Here is a 21,687-nt window from a genome sequence, read left to right on the forward strand (position 1 = left end):
GGGAGAAATTAACAATAATAACTATTGTGTATTACATCTCTACTCTGGGGCTCATATCTTTGTTATTGTGAGCAAATTGCTGCTGCAACTTAAGGCAACTTTTAGTACGGGATTGTCTCTGCCTTGACATCAAGAAATCTGGTTTTTGGCAAGGGTTTTATCTGCTGCAGATTGCTACTGTGCATTTGCTTTTAGAGTATCCAAGGGCTGTCAACCCAGGCGACTATCTGTGTAGAGGACGATTGCATTTCTTGTGAGGGCAGATTGCTCTATCGGGTTACTAGATGCTACAACCGATGCTAGTACATATGTTGCCACTGCCTGGATGTTGCTGCTAGAAAATTGTCCCATTTATTAGCAGTCAATCTGTTTGTGGAGGCGCTGCAAGATTGGGACACACACATGACAATATTGGAAAGGGATACCCAGTTGCTTATTTTACCATGCAAGCTGGATTGAGCAGGTCTGTTCAAACTATAGTGTGCTCTTGTACAAATCGACTGGTTAGGAGCAGTGACAGGTTCATCTTTAATCATAATTTAATGCAACATTGATTGGTTTTCAAATTTGCGAGTCAATATAAATTTGTGAGTGTGCATCTGCTGTTAATAATTACAATGCCTGGGCTGCAGTTCGTTAAAGGCTGGATATTTTAGTGGCATACTGTCATTTACATTACCTTCAGCATTTGTCTCTATGCATATATTTATTCAACACAAATAAAAACTTGAGTCAAGTTAGCATTTCCAATTACATTGCCAAAAAGTTTGTTTGACAAGTGTTTGACAAAATGCCAAACATCTGATTAGTGTTAAAAAATGATGAAATTGGAATCGTTTAAGTTATAACCATACTGAGGGTTTTTACATTTGCCTTCCACGATGATAATCGGAACACTTACAATTGGCACAAATGGAAGAAGCCACTAACCGATGGAATCCCTCTAGGATTGCAGCCAACTCCTCCCGATCTGTGAGCAAGCAACAATCCCATGCCTATATGTGCGCCTTCTCGAACACAATAGTCCCAGGTGCAAGGAATTGTTCCCACCATATTAAAGAATCCTACTTGGTCTGCAGAAAAGTACAGTGCAATTGAGGAGCTGAAAAGCATTGAGGCTAATATCTCCATATATGACATGTTGCAAAGTTGTCCCAGCGAAAGAGAAGCGCTTCTGAAGACACTTGATCATACTAAGGCAGTTGTTGGTGCCACCCCACAAAAGATAACCTCTCCTCAGGTCAATATTGTTGAAGCTATGCCAACTATGTTCAAAGACGAGCCATAAGTGCCTCCTTTTCTACTAAGTATCTGAATCTTCATAAGTTCCCCATAGATTCAAGCACTTCATGCAACGTCATACCACTTCCAATATGTCAAAGGCTGGGAGTCACTCCACAACCTACTAACCAAGTGGTAATCCAATTTGACAAGATGGAGTTAAAGGTCATTAGAGTGTTGAAAGATGTACGCATTCAACTGACCACGGATCACAGGATTCAACATATCATGGATATTCATGTAGTTGACATATCCGAGACGTATGGCATGCTCCTAAGTAGGAAATGGACTAGATGCCTTAGACGATGGTTTTCTACAGATTTCACTCAATTATGGTTGCTATGGAAAGGACTGAATAACCAAATTAAGATCGATGACAAGCCTGATGATCACAAAGTACAATGCCCCTAACGAAGCATTGTTCCTCCAGCCAGACTTAAGATCTTACAGAGTAATGGCACTCAACGTCCTTTAGACAAAGAAATCCAATAGCAATCCCATTGCAAGTTGGCAAGAGCCTTCACCCCAAGATGAACTCATCAGTCAATTCATTGACAACATGGTTGCCAATTTGCAATGCCTTGGAGACAATGCGGATCCAAATATCTTACTCCTCCCCGGATTTTGTAGATTGCACCACACGAGCCAATCCAAGTTCGAATGCTCGAGTTGTCAAGACGTCGTTGCCCAAGTGCTGACTCGGCTATCTCAGCCCACCAACATAAAGTTAGGCGATCTCGCAATAACAGACAACCAAGTAACAAATACCACAAATGATCAAGATATCGAGGTCCGCCTAGAAAAGTCTAACACTGCAGAAAACACCTTTATGAAGGAAATCGAAGATGATCTTAATGCATCGTATAGTGACACATCTTTGGATGGCGGCACTTTGTCTTCTTCTCCCAAGGGGATGGTCACTACACACAAAAGGCGACACTTTGTGAAAGGTCAAGGTTGGGTCTCGGTGGTAGTGCACCCCAAACGCCAGACTTCCAAGGTCGCCACATTGATTGAAGAAATTCAAGAGAAATAGAGGGAGCAGACTGTTCCTGTATCGGAGGCAACCAGTAGTAGTGGACCAACTCAACGAAAGATGCGGTGGGTCACCAAGAAGAAGTCTTTCATAGAGCAAGTGAAAGAAAAGGTCAGAACGAATAAATACAAGTCCAAAGCGCCCAAAAAGGAAGCAATTTGGACTCTCAGGGTCAACGGCTCCAAGTGTAAGCAAGAAGCAGGAGCTAGGATCAAACTAATTAACCCCAAAGGCAAATCTTTCTATGCTACCTATCGCTTGCAATTCATATGCACCAACAATGTGGCGAAATACGAAGCCCTAGTGCGAGGACTTCTTTTCACACTTGAAAAGAATGTCAAAGCCCTTGTAGTAGAGATTCTCAATTGGTGAGTCAGCAAGTCAAAGCAATCTATTCTTCCAATAACAAGAGGTTAATGACCTATTGTAAGCGAGTTTGGGACTTGATGGAGGCCTTTGAGGCGTTGAACATCAAATCCATCTGCATAAGTAAGAATGTGGTTGTCGATGCATTAGCTATCTTGGCCAGTGCATTGCAACTTGCTGAAAGGACAAAACTCAAAAGGTTTTCTATTGAACTTGTGTCTGCCCCATCGATTCCTAACATTATCACAAATTTCCAAGTTTTCCAAGATGATCAACACATCCTCAAGTTCATCATGTGCAATAGTTTGATCGAAGGACAAATAATTGATAACAAGCCCAAAGCAAATCAAGGAAGAAGATCTAAATCACATCTTGAACCTCAAAACCAACACTATCCCCAAAGAGATGATGGAGTTGGAACGTATCTTCGATCATGACAAATCCGCACACTACAAGAGAACCCCTGAAGAGAAGGGGAACAATGTGTGATTCATACAACTTGGGCACCCATGATGATCCCAAGATGATTAATATTGGCAAGGCATGTATCGTTCAAGAAAGAGATGAAATGCTACAACTTCTCACTGGAGTACAAGGATGTCATCGCTTGGAGTTATGAGGAACTCAAAACTTATGATCTCGACATCATTACGCATAATATCCCTCTGAAGCCTAATGCTAAACCTTTCCGTCAAGGGTAAAGACCTATGAACCCGATCATCGAGCCACTAATAATGAAAGAAGCCCATAAATTGTTTGATGTCAAGATCATTTTCCCAGTTCGGCACTCCACTTGGGTTGCCAACCTGGTGCAAGTAAGAAACAAAAGCAGAGAAATTTGGCTTTGTGTTGACTTTAGAAATCTCAATCGAGCATCTCAGAAAGACAATTACCCATTCCCTTCGCTTGACGAAGTATTGCAGATTGTGAATGGATCCAAGATGATGTCATTCTTGGATGGGTACTCTAGGTATAACCAAGTGATGGTAGATGAAGAGGATGGATTAAGGAAAACATTCACCACCAAGTGGGGAACATTTGCATACAAACGAATGTTGTTTGGCCTTATCAATGCAGGAGCCACATTTCAACAAGCCATGGATGAGGCATTCAAAGGTTTGGTAAACAAATGCATCATTATCTACATGGACGATCTTACAGTTTTCTCAAAGGAGAGCGGCAATCACATTGCTCATCTGAAGCAAGTACTTAATCGATGCAAAAAATATGGCATATCCCTCAATCCCAAGAAATGTTCGTTTGGGGTTACAAAGCGGAAGCTCCTCAGACACATAATTTATAAAGCAGGCATTTCCATTGAACCAAAGTGAGTAGATGCAATACTCAAACTGTTGTCAGACATCAATCATAAAGAGTTGAAGTCCTCCTTTGGGAAGATTAACTGTGTACAGAAATTCATCAATGGTTTCACTGAAATAGTGCGCCCTCTCAACGATCTACTAAAGAAAGGGCTAAAGATTGAGTGGACACTCGAAGTCAAGAAATCTTTTAAAGACATCAAGATGGCTATTTCTACGCCCCAGTACTTGTCAGCCTGGATTATCAACTGCCATTTAAAGTCTACTCTTTTGCTTCAGAACATTCACGCGCAAGCATTCTTACCCAAAAGAAGGATGGCGAAGATGAGAGGCCGATTGTGTTCATGAGTTGCCCTCTAAAGAACGCAGAAGTGAATTATCCTAACCTGGACAAACAGTCGTTTGCCTTAGTAAAAGCAATCAAGAAGCTTTGTCATTATTTACTATGAAGCAAGGTGTATGCCATTGTGCTTGACCCAGCAGTTAAGTCTTTGCTGATGCAGAATGAGCTAGGAGAAAGGAGAGGGAAATGGATGGCTATCTAACAAGAATTTGACTTGGAGATTCAATCAATGGAGCTAGTGAGAGGGCATGGGTTAACAAAGATGACCGCCAATAACAAGGAACAAGGCACAATATCTCATGTGTATACAAGCGAAGGGGTCATAATGGATGTATAGTAGCAAGGCATCATGTATTTTCTTCTACATAACCGATGCCCTCAAGGGATGAACAGTTCCCAATGCCAAGGTTTAAAGATGAAATGTGAGTCCTATATGCTCTAGGATGGAAAACTCTACAAGAGGAACTACGAGGGAATATACCTAAGGTGTTTAAACCATGAGGAAGCCAAAGAAGTGCTAGAGCATTATCACGACAAGCATGGCACTGGGAATGGGTCAACAGAGGCTATAGCTCATCAGATTTTGAGGTTCATATATTATTGGCCTACCCTTTTCAAAGATACATACGAGCATGTGCGGTCTTGCCATGTTTGTCAAACAACCACTGGTAGAGAAAGAAATCCAGCCATGTCGTTGCAACTAGTGTTTGAGGTTCACTCTTTTGCCAAGTATGGGTTGGACTTCATCAAGCCAATAAACCCGCCATCTTTGACAGGGCATGCATTCATATTGATAGCTACTAATTATTGCACAAGGTGGACTGAAGTTGAAACATTTCGGAAATGTACTAACCAAGTGGTCACCAACTTCCTTAAAAAACATATCACAACTAGGTTTGGGATGCCCTTCTTTCTCGTATGTGACAACGGGTCCTCGTTTGCAAATCTTCCTTAGCCAATGGGCCTTGAAGAATCAGGTGATAATCAAGTTTCGTCCAATTAGTACCCACAAGGCAATGGAGTAGCTGAATCAACCAACAAGAACTTGATAACAGTCATAAAGTGCTTGCTCGCAAAGAATCCAAGGGACTGGCATACACAACTAAGATACGCCTTGTGGACTAAAAAGGTCAAAGTGAAGAGTGCTTTGCGCACATCCCCATATTTATTGGTTTATGGCCAAGGGCCTATTTTTCCCCTCAATGTCAAGATTCCAATGCTGAAATTCATGAAGGGATACGTTGAAAATGTGGATAGAGTCCAAGTTAGATCGATGAACCTATTAGAATTGGACAAGAAAAGGATAGCCACATTGGAACACATGTCAAAACATCAAGTAGTCATCAAAAGTTGGTTCGACAAAAGAGCCACAACAAAGGCTTTCAGAATCTTTGACCTCGTCCTCATGTGGGATAAAGTGAAGGAGAAACCAGGAAGTCATACCAAATTTCACGCCTATGGATTGACCCCTACCGGATTGCGAAAATTCTAGGAAACAATACTTTCAGGTTGTGCACACTCGAAGGGGAAGTGATCTCGTTGCCAGTCAATGGCCAATTCCTCAAAAACTACTTCGAAGCTTGAGTTTTTCAAAAAATATTAATATTATTGAGTCGTAGTTAGATTGTTTTAGTGTTGTTGTCATTTTAGTCTGAGTCAAGGAAGTAATGGGTATTCGGGTATTGCCTAGGTGAGTGAACCATCTCAATTGGCCTCAACCTTCAGAAGGGGTGCTTTTTCATCAAAACAGTTGAACAACGCCGTTTCTTGTAACGGCTAAATACTCGTGTCATCTGCAAGTAATAGGAGATTTTTGGCTTTTGGCTCAAACACTAGGCTGATGGCTCTCAACATTGATGATTCATATAAGGAAACCACTGACTGAGTTGCTCATAACTTGGGTAGGCAGTGGCTAAGTCCAGTTTAGAACTTTCTAGTTTGAGTAAAGGTTTTTTCCATGGCCATACCAAGATCACTTGTTAACGTGCGAATTCCCCAAAAGTTCACTAAAAGAGTAACGCAGGAGACATCAAAAGACGAGGTCCAAGAAAGATTAAACACCACCTCTCGGCTACACAATCTAAGCGCAATCAAGAGGACATAAAAAAAACAACAAAAGGAGAAATGGTGTCACAAAAGGGCCCCATCAACAAACAAAGTAGGTCAGTAAAGGTTAGCACCGTCTAATCACTACCTTGCTGAAACAAAATCAAATTTCAAAGAAGAATCAAGTGGAAACATGCGAGTTCTTCGAAGTTGACAAGAAACCTACGAAAGCCAAAATGCAAGAAAAGATGTGAGCCCTCTGAACGGATTTTCGCATCTAGTCAATAGTGATTGAAGGTCTACTTATGGGAAACTCTTGGAGCTCTTGCCAGTCAACGAAGGGTTGTTCAGAAACTATTGAACGCCTGTGTTGCCAAGCGCTCAAGAAAGTCGATAGAATTTAGACACTAAAAACACACATTGAGCCTGAAGGTCGAAGGTGAATCGAAGTTTTCGAATGACCTCTTATGACACTTGGAATCAAGTCCAAACTTGATGCACGTTTGAAGACTGCTTGCTGATAGAGAAATGCCTTTGTCATTTCATCCTTTCGTCGGGATTATTTGTAGTGGCTTCACAACGCGCCCCATTTTCGGCTCGAAAATGGGGACCCCCCTTATTGCTTTTTAGGACAGGGGAATCCACTCTCCAGATTAGGGCACCTCTCTAGGCACCTCGGAGATCAAACCCCCCTGTAGTTCTAGGTTACAAGTCTGGTTGATCAATGTCATTCAAGGATCAAGAGGTTGGGAGACTAATTTTCCACTAAGGGCCAAAATAGCGCACATGCGCACTAGGTGCCCCTATGCACCTCTACAAGGTGCGCAAGGTGCACCATATTAGGCATTCCCCCTTTGAGCAAACAGGCCCACTAGCGGACCTTGTAAGCCCTCAATGATGCGCTAGGTGCACGCCTTTGAGCTTTGTATGCCTATAAATAAGTCTCCCCCCCATTAAGCACTCACTTGCACTTAGTGACTCCAAAGCATCACACATTCGCACCTTAAAACTTGTGCTACCTCTGACTCCAAGCACCAAGGTAAGGGTTTAGCGCATCTTGCGCACCCTTGAGGGTGAGCATGGTGCACCATCTGTGCCAACCACACATCGACCTCCCCCAGTCAAGACATCTATAGCTATGCATGTCATGTAGGTGCACGCATGTGTGCAACTGTGCATTCGGCGCAAAACACCGACCCACTCTTGCCAAAAACAAGTGCGCAATTGCACCAACTTTCACATAAACCCAGTCGGTGCACTAAGCACACCGTGTGCAAGTGCACCTAGTGTGCCAAATTCAATTTTCTGCCAGTTTCATCCTTCTCAACTTGCTTTTGTCAGTTTTTTGCCAGTCCAACTTAGTTATTAAGCGTCTTTTAGATCTTTCAATAAGGGTATGTTGACATTTGTCTGTTGTGCAAATTAAGATGGCATCTTCATCATCCTCCATGGCGGCAAAGATTACACCCAAGCCAATGATGTTCAAGTTTCAAGGTGCGCAAAGAAGTCTCGATTCATTAAGCACTCAAAAATCCACGACACAGTTTTGGGACACATAGACTGGAATGCATTCTTGGTCCTATACAAGAAGTCGTGGAGAGATCGGAGATGATCTCATCATTCATTCTAAGCGGGTTGGTGAATGCAACATCACAACCTGTGTCTATACAATCCTCTGAGCTGATTATGGTGTTGGCTCACTGCTATGTGCTGGAAGAGAAGGTAGCAAGAAGCATTACTGAGGAAATCGTCTAGGACATCAGCCCAGATAACATTCACAAGGTTTTCCACAGATCAATATTGGAAGATAACTTATGATATAGTAGATCGGTGGTACAGGGAGCACAAGAGAGAAGCCAAAGACTTGGTGCAAGAGAAATACCTTCTCGCTAGGCTCCCTCCTAACAGAAGACATGACTCATGGTTATATGATAGATGACATTGGCTACTACATAGTCCTTCTAACCAAAGTCATGGGCTCCCCACGGCAGGACACTTGGAGATGTGGATAGTCCACTTTATAGAGACTATCAAGAAGAGAGGCCTCCAAATTGATTGGGGCACCATTATCGGCAACTCTCTGAATGAGCAACTCATATCAGTGAAGTTAGATCCTTGATTTTACATGACCTCCAATGTGGTCTACTTGTTGGCAAAACGAACAACCATCCTGGATTGGTGAAGAGGGGAAGCATGCAAGATCCTAATGCATGGTCGTACGTAGTGTATCCCCAGCTGGTACAAAAGAAGCTCCCAAATAGCAATCCAGAATACAGAATAGTAAACAATGCCTTTGTTTTGGCCATAATTTGGTTCCTAGAAGGAGATTATGTGAAGAGGATATCTCTGGAAGTGGCCTCCAGAATAACGAAGGTGGGGGCATACTTCATCCAATTCAATACATTCACGTACACCTGGTTAGTTGGGACCTTCTTGAGCCCTAAGAAGCTTCCTCTCTATCCTTCGGATAGATTGATATTACTAGAGATTTCTAGACAGTTGGCTTCGGCCTATTACAGAGTGCAGAAGCGGCACAAGAAGACATGGTGTGGCCAATCATCATTGGAGCTTTCGAGGTGAAGCAAAAGCAAGACATTGCAACCTATGAAATTGAATGGAACCAATACCCCTTAGATGATTATCTAGTGCATCGCCCCTACTTTAACAACATTGGGATGGTCTAGCATCTTGTGGGAAGGGAGTTCATACTCGATGTGGCCATCGAAGATCATTAGATGAACTGCGTAGATGACTATGATGTTCATATCAGGAACTATTGTAGGATTAGTCTAAAACTTGCAGAAAGGGTACTCAATTTGAGTATACCCCTAAAGGTGTGGAATAAGGACAACTTTGACGTATTGGACCCACTCTACATCAGGGAAAAAATCTTCAAGCGGCCCATAATGAATGCAGAGATTGGCTGAGAGGAGAACGATGACATCCAACATTGGGCAATGTATGTCATCCAACTTACAATAGACTAGATTAAGAAGCCTTTCTACTTGGAGCCAGTGCCTAATGGGCCAACCTTACAAGCACCTACAAGGCCCAAGAAGGGTAAAGGGACTAAGAACACAATTCCTACATACCAGGAGAAGTCCCTGGTTAGGCCAGAGACCGTGTACAAGCACGAGTGAGAAGTGGCATACTTCTGCAGCGACAAAGTAAAGGGGAAGAAGAAGAGAAAGGCTACTGAGGAAGAAGGGGCTCAGCCTGAAGAGGCCCTAGCACAAACAGAAGCATCCCTATCAATGCCAAAGAAAGCCAGGACTGAAACAATGGTGGTAGGGGTAAAGAAGAGAGAATTGAAGAAGAAAAGCACCCCTTCACCCCAAATTCTAGAAACCATACCCGAGGCATGAGGCAAAGAACAGGAGGAAGAGATTGAATATCTCACTCTAAACAAGAGGACTCAGTCAACAAGGGCCACTGAAGAGGAGAGGAGTCTGACCCAGGCACCCTGTCTATTCAAGAACAACCAATTCAGGTTGAAGAGTTCATTGATAAGGAGGTGGAAGGATGGACCAAGTCTATGAAGGGGGATGGATCGAATCTGTTTGACCTTTCAAAGTTTGATTTTATGCCCACAAAGACTCATTTGGAGGGAGGGGTAATTAAGGATACTCCGTATAGGGAATCATTGCATGGGAATTGGAATCAACTGCCTCCACTCCCACAAGGGCCATTGGACATACCTCCTCCACCTCCAGGGGACCCACTATCTCCGCCTCCTCTGCCAGAATAGGAGACCACTACATTACCCCCTCCGATCACAGAGCCTGAAAGCTAGACAGTAGAGGTGGAAGAATATGTCCAGCTACACACAGATGAAGTCTTAGAAGAAGAGCAAATTGCCAAAGAAAGGGAACAGACGCCACCCGTGGAAGAATCGGGATCCTCTCCTCCGAGAACCATAATGATTACCCCAGTAGTGGAGCCACCGAGAGTAGAGAAGACCCAAAAGAGGAGTGATAATGGAAAAGGGCCAGCTTCAGAGACAACCTCGTCATTGGGCCAGTATATGTCTCCTACGGGTACTACTCTAGCATGGTTGAAACGAGAAGTTTTAACTCATCAAAGGAGGCATGTGGAGTATAACGAGGAAGAAGGATTGGAGGTGACGAAGGCAGTAAGGGCACTGGCACCCATCCAGGGTGATCCTAAGCAACTAGCCTTCATTATTAAGAACCAAAACAATGATTTAATGGCACATATTGCTATTCCTCCTCCCCATGCAGATATAGAATACATCGCCCCTAAGGATTACCAAATGAAAGAAGTGATATTGGGGAAGGCCACCAGAGATACGGCCAAAGTTTTGACTACCATGGACCTGAAGCAAGTGTTCCAGCACTTGGACTAGGATGAGGCAGAAATTTTGATGTTGAGGAAACAAAATGATCATTGAGGGAGTATGTAGAGGAGATAGTAATCCCATTGACCTTGATCATCCTGAGGTTACCTTAGCGCCTGCCCTCAAAAAATGAACTCCAGCCTCAACATAGAGAGATTCATTTTTGGACGCATGTAAGAGATGGAGTCACAGTTTTCAGGATAGAGGTGTACAGATAATTGAGGCAAACATGAACCTGTTGCTCAATACCCAGAAGAATGTTGATAGGTTGGTTATAGTGGTTCAGCAAGATTTTGGGTTGATGGGCGAAGTAGCCACTTAGACCAGGGACTTGGAAGCATTGAAGACCATCAAGGGTCAAAGGTACCAGATGTTGTTAGATGTATATTCAGCAGAGGAATTAGATAAAATAGATGATTGGATAGAAAAGATAGTGGCTAGTAATAGGGTTATGATCGGGGTATATGAAGATATTCAGGATATGAAGAAAAGGACCCTAGATCAATTTTTGGAAGCAGACAAATATTACAACATTGCCAGCTTGGATATTTTTGGAGACAACTCTAGGTCACAACTATGCTCAACTGAAGTAGTTGTACAGCAGTTCCGAGCACCGTTGAAGCAAAGGAGCCATTAAAAGAGTTAGACTCCCACCTGGAATATTTTGCAAAAATTAGGCAAGAGGTCAGTGAATATCGCCAGGAAGTAAGGACTAAATATGAGTCTCTAGACTTGCTAGATACTCAAGAGATTACCACTATTATCCAAAAGTTTAAAGTGACACATCCAGACATCATTTTAGTAGAAGGGCTAGAAAATCCAGATGTTGGAAATTATAATTTTGATACTTACACAATTTTTTCCAATTTTGGTTCTGTCACCTCTAAAGTTGCACAAGTGCGCTGACAATTTTGGATAAGTTGCAGTGGCACCGATAGTTAAGTGTCAGTTCCCTTTTTTGAGCATTTCATGCACCGAAAATGTGTTTTGCTAGCAATTTAACTAGTAGAGACTCACAATGAAACTCAAGCTCGCATCTAAAGAAGTGTCAAAGACTCCCAAATCATCCTAAGTCTTCTCTCTTCTTATCTTCTTCTTTAGGAGTTTTTGAGCCATGTAAAGGTCCATGCACCATGTAATTAATAAAATAAAAAATGTAGACCTACTTAGCACCCAGTTAGGAATCTATCTGTACATTATTTGCTTAAAATTAGTGTTTTTTGCATGAATTTTGCAAGGAAGAAGCCCTAGAACCAAAAATTGCATAAAGGATGGGGTTTCCTATAAACACAAAGATGTAACATGTATTTAAGGCCAACATTTGATGCAATAAAGTATGCTATTGGTGTTCTCATTCTGTGCGTAGTGTTTCTTGTTGGAATGTGCATTTCCTTTGAGAATTTATGTTTGTGAATAGCAGTGGAGCCAATGGTTTTATCGTGTTTTTATGCTTGTGCCACCTATTAGTTTTGGTGCTTGTCATTTGCTAACAAATTCCTCTGTTGTGACGAATTGGAGAAAGGATCACCTTCAAGTTTTTGCATCACAATTTGTCACATGTGCACGCACTTCTCATGGCTACATGATTTCATGAATTATGAAACATCTCTCGATTTCTACTAATTTCCTTTGACAATTGCATCAGTGGAGTTGAGGATGCGCTGCTCCTAATTCCATTGATCTTCTTACTTGATCGTTTTGAAGATTTAATGCACAGAAGCATTGTTGCTTTGACTTAAGTCCATTAGGAATTTGATTTTCAGTAATTTCTTGTCATCCTAACTCTATTATTTGTTTTTGAACACGCAGTTAAAATAGGAATTCTTATAGTTGCATGATTAGAACTTGCATTCATTAATAAATCTGAAAATACAAAAAATATATCAGTTTGTGTAGAAGTTTTTTCAGATTTAAAAATACCAGCAAAGGCCTCTTTGTGAAGATTCACATTTATCTTCACTTGAGCTACGCAGCGGATCAAAAAACAACCATCTGAAACCTTAGAGTTGGTTAATTTGATCAGCTTTTCAAGAGAAATCGTAAGGATTTTTGTTGTTGGCATCGTACAAAACGACCGCTCAACAGTACCTAATGCAGTTTGGTATGGAGAATTGATCTAATCAGCTGATAGGACTTGCTAAAGACAATTGGACCTTAGTAGCTCAAACTCAAAAAGTCATGTTTAGTAGGGCTTTATTGAGAATATTTCTGCGTAAATCTAGTAGCTAATATGGCTTGACAGTGAGAATTGATCTTTCTCAGCAACTAGCATGCTATTGAAAATTAAGCCTCCCAGTTCAAACTCAAAAACTCAACATATTTGGCAGAATACAGAATTGAGAATTTGAGAGACATTGAAAGATGGAAATATCAAGACTGAAATCATCTCTGGAAATTTTTATGTGTTTCTAAAAGATCAGGACACATCATATCTCTACGCTTTAAATTTTAAGAAGAATGAGAATGGCTCAATCATAGAAAGAAGAAAAAGAACATAATTCAGAAGCATTCACCCCGAACAAAAATAGAATTTATGCCTGTTCATTAACATTATTTGCGTGAAAGGAACAGACTTTTCATTCAACAAGAATAAAGGAAAATAAAAACATACTGTTGCTCTGGGGACGGTTTGAACTGAAGACCTCCTGAAATAAGCAGGCTTATTGAAGCCTTTTTGTCGCGCTCTTTCCCCGGCGTGAATATATGTGTAGCGTGAAGCTGGCCATGAATGTAAACGCATGCATGTTATAGACATGCTGAGCCTAGTATTACGACGTTAGTGGATATATTTCACTCGTATTCCGAATAACATTTTGAGATTGGCAGCTGTGTTAAAACTTGACTTTTAGCAATATCACCAAAGGAATTTTACCTTTTTTCAATCTGCGATTCCTGACGAGGCCCAGAATGATTCAAAGTGAGCGCTAAAGGAAATATCGTAGTCACAAGTTATGGGTATCGAGTGCTCAATCCTGTGATTTCTGCCTATTCCCTAAAACAATTGTGCCAGCGCACAACTTTCACGACGTCAAACCCTCCACTCAACCTTCAAGGACTAGGCCCTCACATTGTTGTTCTCATGGAATTGGATGGTGGTTGTCGTCCATAAAATGCCGTCATTTTCATTATTGTATGACAACAGTTTAAATCCCAATTGGTCAGGAAAAATGCAAGCATATGATAAAATTCTCCTTGGATTTGTCCAATGTTAATACATGAGCTTCTGATTGTAAAGATCCGAATTTAATTCTCCAGAGTGCTGCTATGAACACATCAACTACCCCAAATCTGGCCCAACTATCGTTCCAATATTAACAGATACAACCACTGTGAGATTCCTTGATTGTCATTGAAAACAGCAACCGCATTTGTTGTAGCATGTACCTGCGGTTGCTTCTACTACTGGTTCCCGGCTAGTTTCATCAAGGCAAAGGTTAAAATTTGGGTATTTGCTATCATAACAACACTGATTTTTTTTCAGTGGAAGAAATTGTTTGTGTTGCAGGCTGTTCGCAATACCAAATTGCATTAACCAGAATGCAATTTCCAGGAATACGTAGCACTGCTTAGCTTGCCTGGGCCCCTGATTATATGAAGATTTAAGTCTCTTCGTTTAGCTACTGCAGTTTCATGTGCAAGAAGCAATGGAAGCTGTAATTTCCTTGACGCAATCTGATTCACACTGTTCCGTAGGAATTTTGTCAAACAGACCTCTGATCCGTTATGGATCAAAACGATAGATGATATATTGAATGTTCCTCAATTACAGATTACAGAGATACTTCTATTGCGTACCTAGCTACACAGGAGTATCATGGCTCGGATCTCACAATGTTTGCTATTGTTGTATGCCAGACTAAACACAGATTCCCAGTCCTTCACGCCCTGCTATGATCTGTCAAGGAACCGGAACCGCTGAAGATTCTTCCTCAACTGGTTGTGTAACTGTTCTTCCTTTCTCTATTAGGTCTGTTTGGTTGCAGGCATAGGAATGGAGCAAAGGAATGTCATATTAGGAATAGGAATGACTATTACAATAATTATTATTTTTTGGGAATGGGTATAAGTTCATTTTGAAGGTAAAATACAAATATGTATTCCTGATCCTATTTCATTGATGAACCAAACAGAAAATAGAAAGCATATTCTAAATTTTCTATTTCTATTCCAAGACCATGTGAATATGATTTACAAATATCCATTTTACCCAGCCAAAAATTGAATTAATACATGACAAATGCACACATGTCCATTTTCCCTTCAAGCCAAGCCTATTTGATACTCAGCCAATAAGAATGTTGTATTAAACTAAGAAGACTCTATGAAATCTTTCAAACATCTTATTTCATAAACTTTTATAATTAGTCCTTTAATGTGGAATTGCACACTATGAAAAAATGATATAAATATTATATATTTTAAATTTTATTTGAAAAACTATTTTATGTAATGAGTAAAATAAATATTATTAATTATATATTTTATTAATCAATTTAAAAATTAAAATAAAGAATAAAATAATAGCAAAATAGATAAAATTAATTGTATAAATCTAAAAATTATGTTTTTTAGGTAAAAAAAACATGTATGTTTTTTTGATAAATTATAATATAACAGGTTTATTTTTTCTTATTCTTTTAACAATAAAACTAAAAATAAAATTATTTTTTAGTTAATTAAAATAACTATTAAAATTTTGTGACACGGGTATTCATGACAGTAAAGGCTTTTATGTTTCGCATAAGTGTGACTATGTTTTTTAAATTTTCCTCTGGTCTAGCTTTGAAAGGAGCAAGAATTGTGGTGGAGGTAGCTACAATGGCGGGAGATCTATTATGTATTGAGCCTTCGATGATTGAGGATAGTGCCCGTTAACCCCTAACCTAGTACATGCTTAAGGAGGGGGGATTGCTTTTGTTCATGGAGGCACTGAATGGTTTTAATGAGAGTTGTTCTAAGCAATTTGTGAATTCCTAGGATGATAGAAAGGTGACAGTTAATGGTATTGCGTTTCAGGTTTCTGAGGAAATTATTTCTTTGGCGATAGGCCTTGCAATGAAAGGGAGAAAATGGCAAAAAGTGACTAGGGTTGTAGATGAAGCTAGCCTGAATCACTTTTTTCAGGAGGGTGAACAATCCATCTGCCGTTGTGAAGGGTTTCTGCACGAAAAGCTCCCAGAGCCATGGAATGAAGTTTGTTTGATGTTGATGAAATATTTGACACTGGAAGGGAGATATGGTGTTTGCTACTACTATCATTTTCCCCTCCTAACTCATTTCCACCATCATGATTATATTTCTATTCCTTTCTTCTTGTTACATGAATCAGTTGGTATTGTTCCTTATGTTAAGGAAAAGATGAAAAAGGGGGTTAATTATACAATCCTCCACTAGGGGTTGATGTTTCATCTTTACCAATTCCATCTGACCTTGTTACCCCCTAGAATTGTGGAGGTAGATATCTCGACTCTGCATAACCCCTACCCCCACCACATCCCCCTGAGAATTACCAGCCCTAGAGCCCCTACCCCTTAACCTTCACCTAGTGCGTCTCTTTAGGAAAGGAAGATTTCCCCCATGGTAATAAAGAGAAAATGGAGAAAGGGGAGGAGAAGGAGCTCGAGGACTCGGATGATGAGGTTAGAGATAGAAGGCGAAGGTCTAGTAGAATTGTGAAATCTAATGCCAAAAAGAAGATGATGCCCACTACCTTGCAGGAGGAGGGTTCAAATTCTGAAGAGACAGCCCATCCCAAATAGAGAGTGTAATAGAAGACGTTGAACTATGGCTTGGGAAATCAAGAGGAAAAGGAGGTGGAAATTTTGGACTCTTCTATGTAGGCTCAAGTGAGGCTAAGGAAAGCAAAGAGATGACCCATGTCTTCGCTTTTGTTACCATGGGTAGAGTGGACCTTACGCAGGACCAATTCCCAGAAACTGTGGAAAGAGCCCCCTCCCCTGTGATAGTGTCTTCTCCAGCCAAGGTGATACCTAAAGAAAAGATTATTGCTAACCCTCCGATTTTGTAGGATAATGACATGGACATGGTGGAGGGTAATTTGAGTGGTAAGTTGGAGGTTTCTGAGGAGATCCATAAATTAGAGGTTAAAGATCTGAGAGAGAGGATGCAGGCTCTGGAGGAAAAAGTCAAACTCTTGTCTAAGTTCACCATTAAGGTGACATGCGGCGGCCACTACACTGCACCTGTTGAAGGATAACTAGGAGGAGGATTTGACTCACGAGGACTCTAGAATGTTGTTTGATTTCTTGGCAGAAGATTGGGCCAACATCTTCCTTAAAGGGAAGGATGAGAATAAGCCCAATTAGAGCCTGGTACTCTTTGGTTTTGTGTTTAATGGTTTGCTAGTTTAAGGACTTAGTCAGTTTAAAGGTTGTTATGCCTATGTTTAAAAGCTCTTTCTTTTTATGTAGTATTGTTCCAAGCAATCTTAGTAGGATGACTAGTAGACTTTATTATTATGCTCCTTCAAATGATGTTTTTGTTTTGATAAGCACTAGTAGAGGGTAATTTTTGTTTTGTTGCTAATCTTTGGTTGTTGACTAGTTTGTCTTTTGTAAGGGCCAGCGCACTTGTTTTGGCTACTTTATTATTAAAAACTATTACAATTTTTTTATTAATTAAAAACAATAATATCCTTGAGTATATATATATATATATAGATATATATATATATATGCAATGATAACATTTTTTTTTTTATTAATAATAGCTTTAAAACTTTAAATGGTAAATTTAAGATTATTTTTTATATTAAGAATTAAATTTTATATATATATATATATATATATGCAATGATAACATTTTTTTTAAATTAATAATATCTTTAAAACTTTAAATGGTAAATTTAAGATTATTTTTTATATTAAGAATTAAATAGATACTTTCTTTAAATTTTAATTCTTATAAAAAATAACTATCATCTATTTAATTAATTTAAACAACTTAGTATACTAAAGTTAAGATTTTTTTTAAATCAAAAATTATTTTTTAAAAAAATATTTGTATTATCATAAAAATTAAATATCGTCTATTTAATTAATTAAAAAATCTTCCATGAAAATTTCATTAATAGAAAATGTATGTTGTCATTTTTAACATTATCTTTTTTATTAATCATAAAATTAAAATAAACAATAATATTGTATAAAATAATAATATAATAGATAAAAGTAATTGTATAAAACTTAAAATTTATATTTTTGGTATAAAAAAGATATGCATTAATCAAATAAAGTATTAAAATTGTAAAATATTATAATTACAAAGAAAAACCTCATTCTAATTAAATTAATATCCTTGAATGAATAAAATAAATTAAAAATATAAATATAATAATAATATCTTTACATTTAAAAAAAATTATAATAATATTTGAAAAACTTTATATGCTAAATTTAAGATTACTTTTTATATGAACAATTTTTTTAATATTTTATTTTCATAAAAAAATAACTATCATATATTTAATTAATTTAAACAAACTTAAATTTAACATTTTTTATATTAAAAATTAAATAAATATTTTCTCAATATACATTTTTCCTTTATTTGTTAATAAATAAAATAATCAAAAGAAAGAATTTTAATTCAATAAAAATATCAAAATTAAAATGAATAATAATAAGATATCTAAATTTCTACAAAATGAAATAAAACAGATTTGTATTAATTGATAATTTATATTTTTTTATTATAATTTTTGCAATTTTTTTTAATTATCTTTTTTAAATGATTAAAATAATCAAATTTTACTATCTATTTTATTAAATAAAAATATAAAAATTTAGAATAAATAATATAAGACACGTAAATCTCCAAAATAATAAATAAAACAATAAATCATTTATTTTTTATTATTTTAAATTTTCCTAAAAATTATGTAAAAATCTTATCATGTGTTGAACTTCTATCTATAAATATAGGGTCAAGACTCACATACTGAAAGGTATTTAACATATTTGTATGAATGAAGTTCAAATTGGATTTTTAATTGTTAGTATTTTGGTAGTTGTTTATTTTGTAGTGTTAAGTATCAATTGTCCATTCAATAGACTGATTATTGTTAAAATGGAACAACTACTACAAACATTGATATTTAAGATTTGTGAGTTTGTATTTCAAGGCCCTTTAGTGAACCACTTGTTGGATCCACCGTTGATGTTTGTGGATGCAACTACCCAAATAGACCCAAAATATTTTGTCAAAGACAACTTGGCACCTAGTAATATATACTTGTGTTTTAGATTGTAATAATTTTTAATAAGTAAACCAAAAAATTACTTGTGTTAAACTTGGATATATACTATTTACTTATGTTGAAGAATCTTGCAATTGTTTTGAATTTAGTTTGTGTAAGTAATTATTGCATGGATGGTTGGTTTTTGGGGTGTACTACCTTTACTTTCCTTACTTTTTGAACCTTTTGATCCAAATGTATTGACTTTGTATGCAAAATGTTTCATTAGCATCTCTATGATTGATATCAAACGTATATTGTGATAAACACTTGGTTTATTTGAGCTAACTTCGATAAGAATTATTTCCTACAAAATTTAAGCAGTCTTACTCTGAATTTCTCTTCTTATTACATCTATAAGTTTGCAATCATGTGGAGAGATTCTTGTAGTTGGTCATCAAAATATTTTGTGTACCTCCTTTGGGATGAAGGGGGGTTCTATGTCCCATATTGGATAGCAACATGTGGGAAGGGTTCACTCATCAGTTATCAAAATATTAAACCATCAAGTGGGAAACTAAAAAACATGAAAGGACACTTGGCGTTATGCTCTAAATTAATTCTTTTGAACCTGATAGTTTGTCACTTCCAATCATCAGGTTTCCTATGAACAAAGTAAAGAGTGATGAAGCTTTAAAAGGAAAATCACTCTTGCATCAATACATCCATAACAAATGGCAAGGGACATAAGAAGGATTTGTCTTGGAGGCATCCTTTAATGTCACAATGAAGGAGAATGGACTTGATGCTCCCTATAAATTTATGAATCAAGATAGTGCATGGTGGTTTTCCCTAGAATTTTCACCAGTCAAGCAAGTTGAGATACCTTTCCTTTTCTTGTTTCTTGAGTTCTTCGATTCATCTACGATGACAAGAATTTGTGGCAGAGTAGCCTATCTATTGGGAAACTCTATTTTTCATGCCATGACTATAGGAGCCAAGAAAGCTCTTTGATTAGGGAAATGATTCATGCAGTAGGAATTACTTTAATAATTTTCTCAATTTTACGCAATTGGGCATATAGGTAGTTAAGTTAAAACATATACAAAATTGTTTATTGGTTATTCCCTTGCACCTCTATGGTACAAGTGCTAGTTTATTTGTCAATCACAAGCAATCACACTTTAGTGTACAATGCCTATGTGCAAGATGTGGGGAACACAAAATATGAAATTTGAAAGAAGGTGCATTGGTAGATGTATTTTATTTATTTATTTATTACATTAATAGTTATAAATTATTCTAAGTTAAGTGTTTTTAAGCTAATAGTTAAAACAATTTACAAAAATATTAAAAAAAAAATTTGCATCTCCAATGTTAAACTAGTGTTATGTTTTAGAGTGAGCAATATCTAATAGATCAATACTTTGGAATAGTATATGTGGGATCAACAACTTTTGAATAAACATTTAAGAAGATAACATATGAGGGTAAAAAGAATATATCTTGCACTTTCTGTGTGTCACTCCATATTTCTATATCCGTATATGCCTCTCTCTGCCTCTATTTAAATATCACTTTTTATTTGTATCTTCATCATTCTAGCTCTCCTCTCATTATTCCATTATGTCTCCTCTCTATATATTTGATCTACCGTCTCTATCTATCCTTTTCTCATTTTTGTTTTTCTATCCCTTTCTTCTCTAGAGGTTCCTCTCCTCTACATCCATCTTCATCTCTATCTCTTTTGATATAAGTAGGATATATTTTCTATGAAAAAGTCAAAGTGTAATATAGCAATCAAGATTCAATTGTGTAGGTTTTGAGTCACAATAGAGTCATTGACCCATTTTTGGTGAGTAGTGATTCACAAGAACCCATCTCTCATGAGAATGAATATGAAACATTTCACTCACTAGATTTAGGTGATGCTCACAAAGGTGAAACATTGGGACTTCCCTAGAGTTCACCCATCCTAGTACAATTAAACTCACTTTGATTGCAAACCCATTCATAATTATAATTATCTATTCATTAAAAAACAAAATATTATTACACTTAAATTTTAGTAATTTGACTCAATGACTTAAAAATCTTCTCTTTTGTGTGGGAACAATCATGAATAAGCTACCATCTTAGACCAAATCAATGCCTAATCTAGATTGTTCTTGATTATCTTTAAGTTTATCCAACATGGGTCCTTCCTGTTACAGATGTATCTAAGTTTCACAAAGCTTTACTAAAAAACAATGGTGATTAGTGTAATCAAGATTTGCATCCACAAAGATTCAAAGGTTTAAGATGACATTAAATGACCAAACCATCATAGAAAAAATACACATAAGACAAGTATGGGTCCATCATAGAAAAAATACACAAGAAGTATGGGTGAGGTGAAATTCTAGGTCTGATTTAAGATAGATTTATTTTATTTTTCTTTTAAACATTTTTTGGGATAATCACTTGGTAACTATTTATTACATAAAGAAGAAGAAAAAATATTGCAATTTTAATCATAATAAAAAAATTTAATTTAAAAAGTGATTTTTAATTTTACCAATTCTACTCTTTAAAATTAATTATTTACATCATTTTTTCTACATGAAATGAAAATTTATTTTTTTAAAGTTATGAATTAAATATAAATATTTTTCTTATATACTAATTCATAATTATCCATTCATTAAAAATAAATACATGATTTGATTCAACCACTTAAAATCTTCATTTTGTATAGAACCG

The 21,687-nt window shown here is 37.5% G+C and overlaps 1 protein-coding gene across 3 annotated transcripts in view; it reads right to left on the reverse strand.

Annotated features, from left to right (window-relative positions):
- Positions 1–14,829, reverse strand: part of PYR4 (pyrimidin 4) — a 64,736-nt gene extending 49,907 nt beyond the window's left edge. The window contains exons 1-2 of one of the 3 annotated variants that reach the window (XM_089808616.1): positions 13,621–14,829; positions 13,360–13,466 (exon numbers count right to left, since the gene is read on the reverse strand). Coding sequence is in view for 2 of the 3 variants with exons in the window: in XM_089808614.1 (XP_089664740.1) it covers positions 13,360–13,503 (144 nt within the window). In the remaining variant the exon portion in view is untranslated. Of the gene's footprint in view, positions 1–13,359; positions 13,511–13,620 lie in introns of all 3 variants that reach the window. The other 2 variants (XM_089808614.1, XM_089808615.1) reach the window with 2 other exon arrangements.
- Positions 14,830–21,687: the final 6,858 nt, after the last annotated feature.

The sequence above is a fragment of the Cupressus sempervirens genome, chromosome 11, assembly GCF_028749045.1.
Source record: "Cupressus sempervirens isolate cs-2001-9-10 chromosome 11, ASM2874904v1, whole genome shotgun sequence".
NCBI lineage: Eukaryota > Viridiplantae > Streptophyta > Pinopsida > Cupressales > Cupressaceae > Cupressus > Cupressus sempervirens.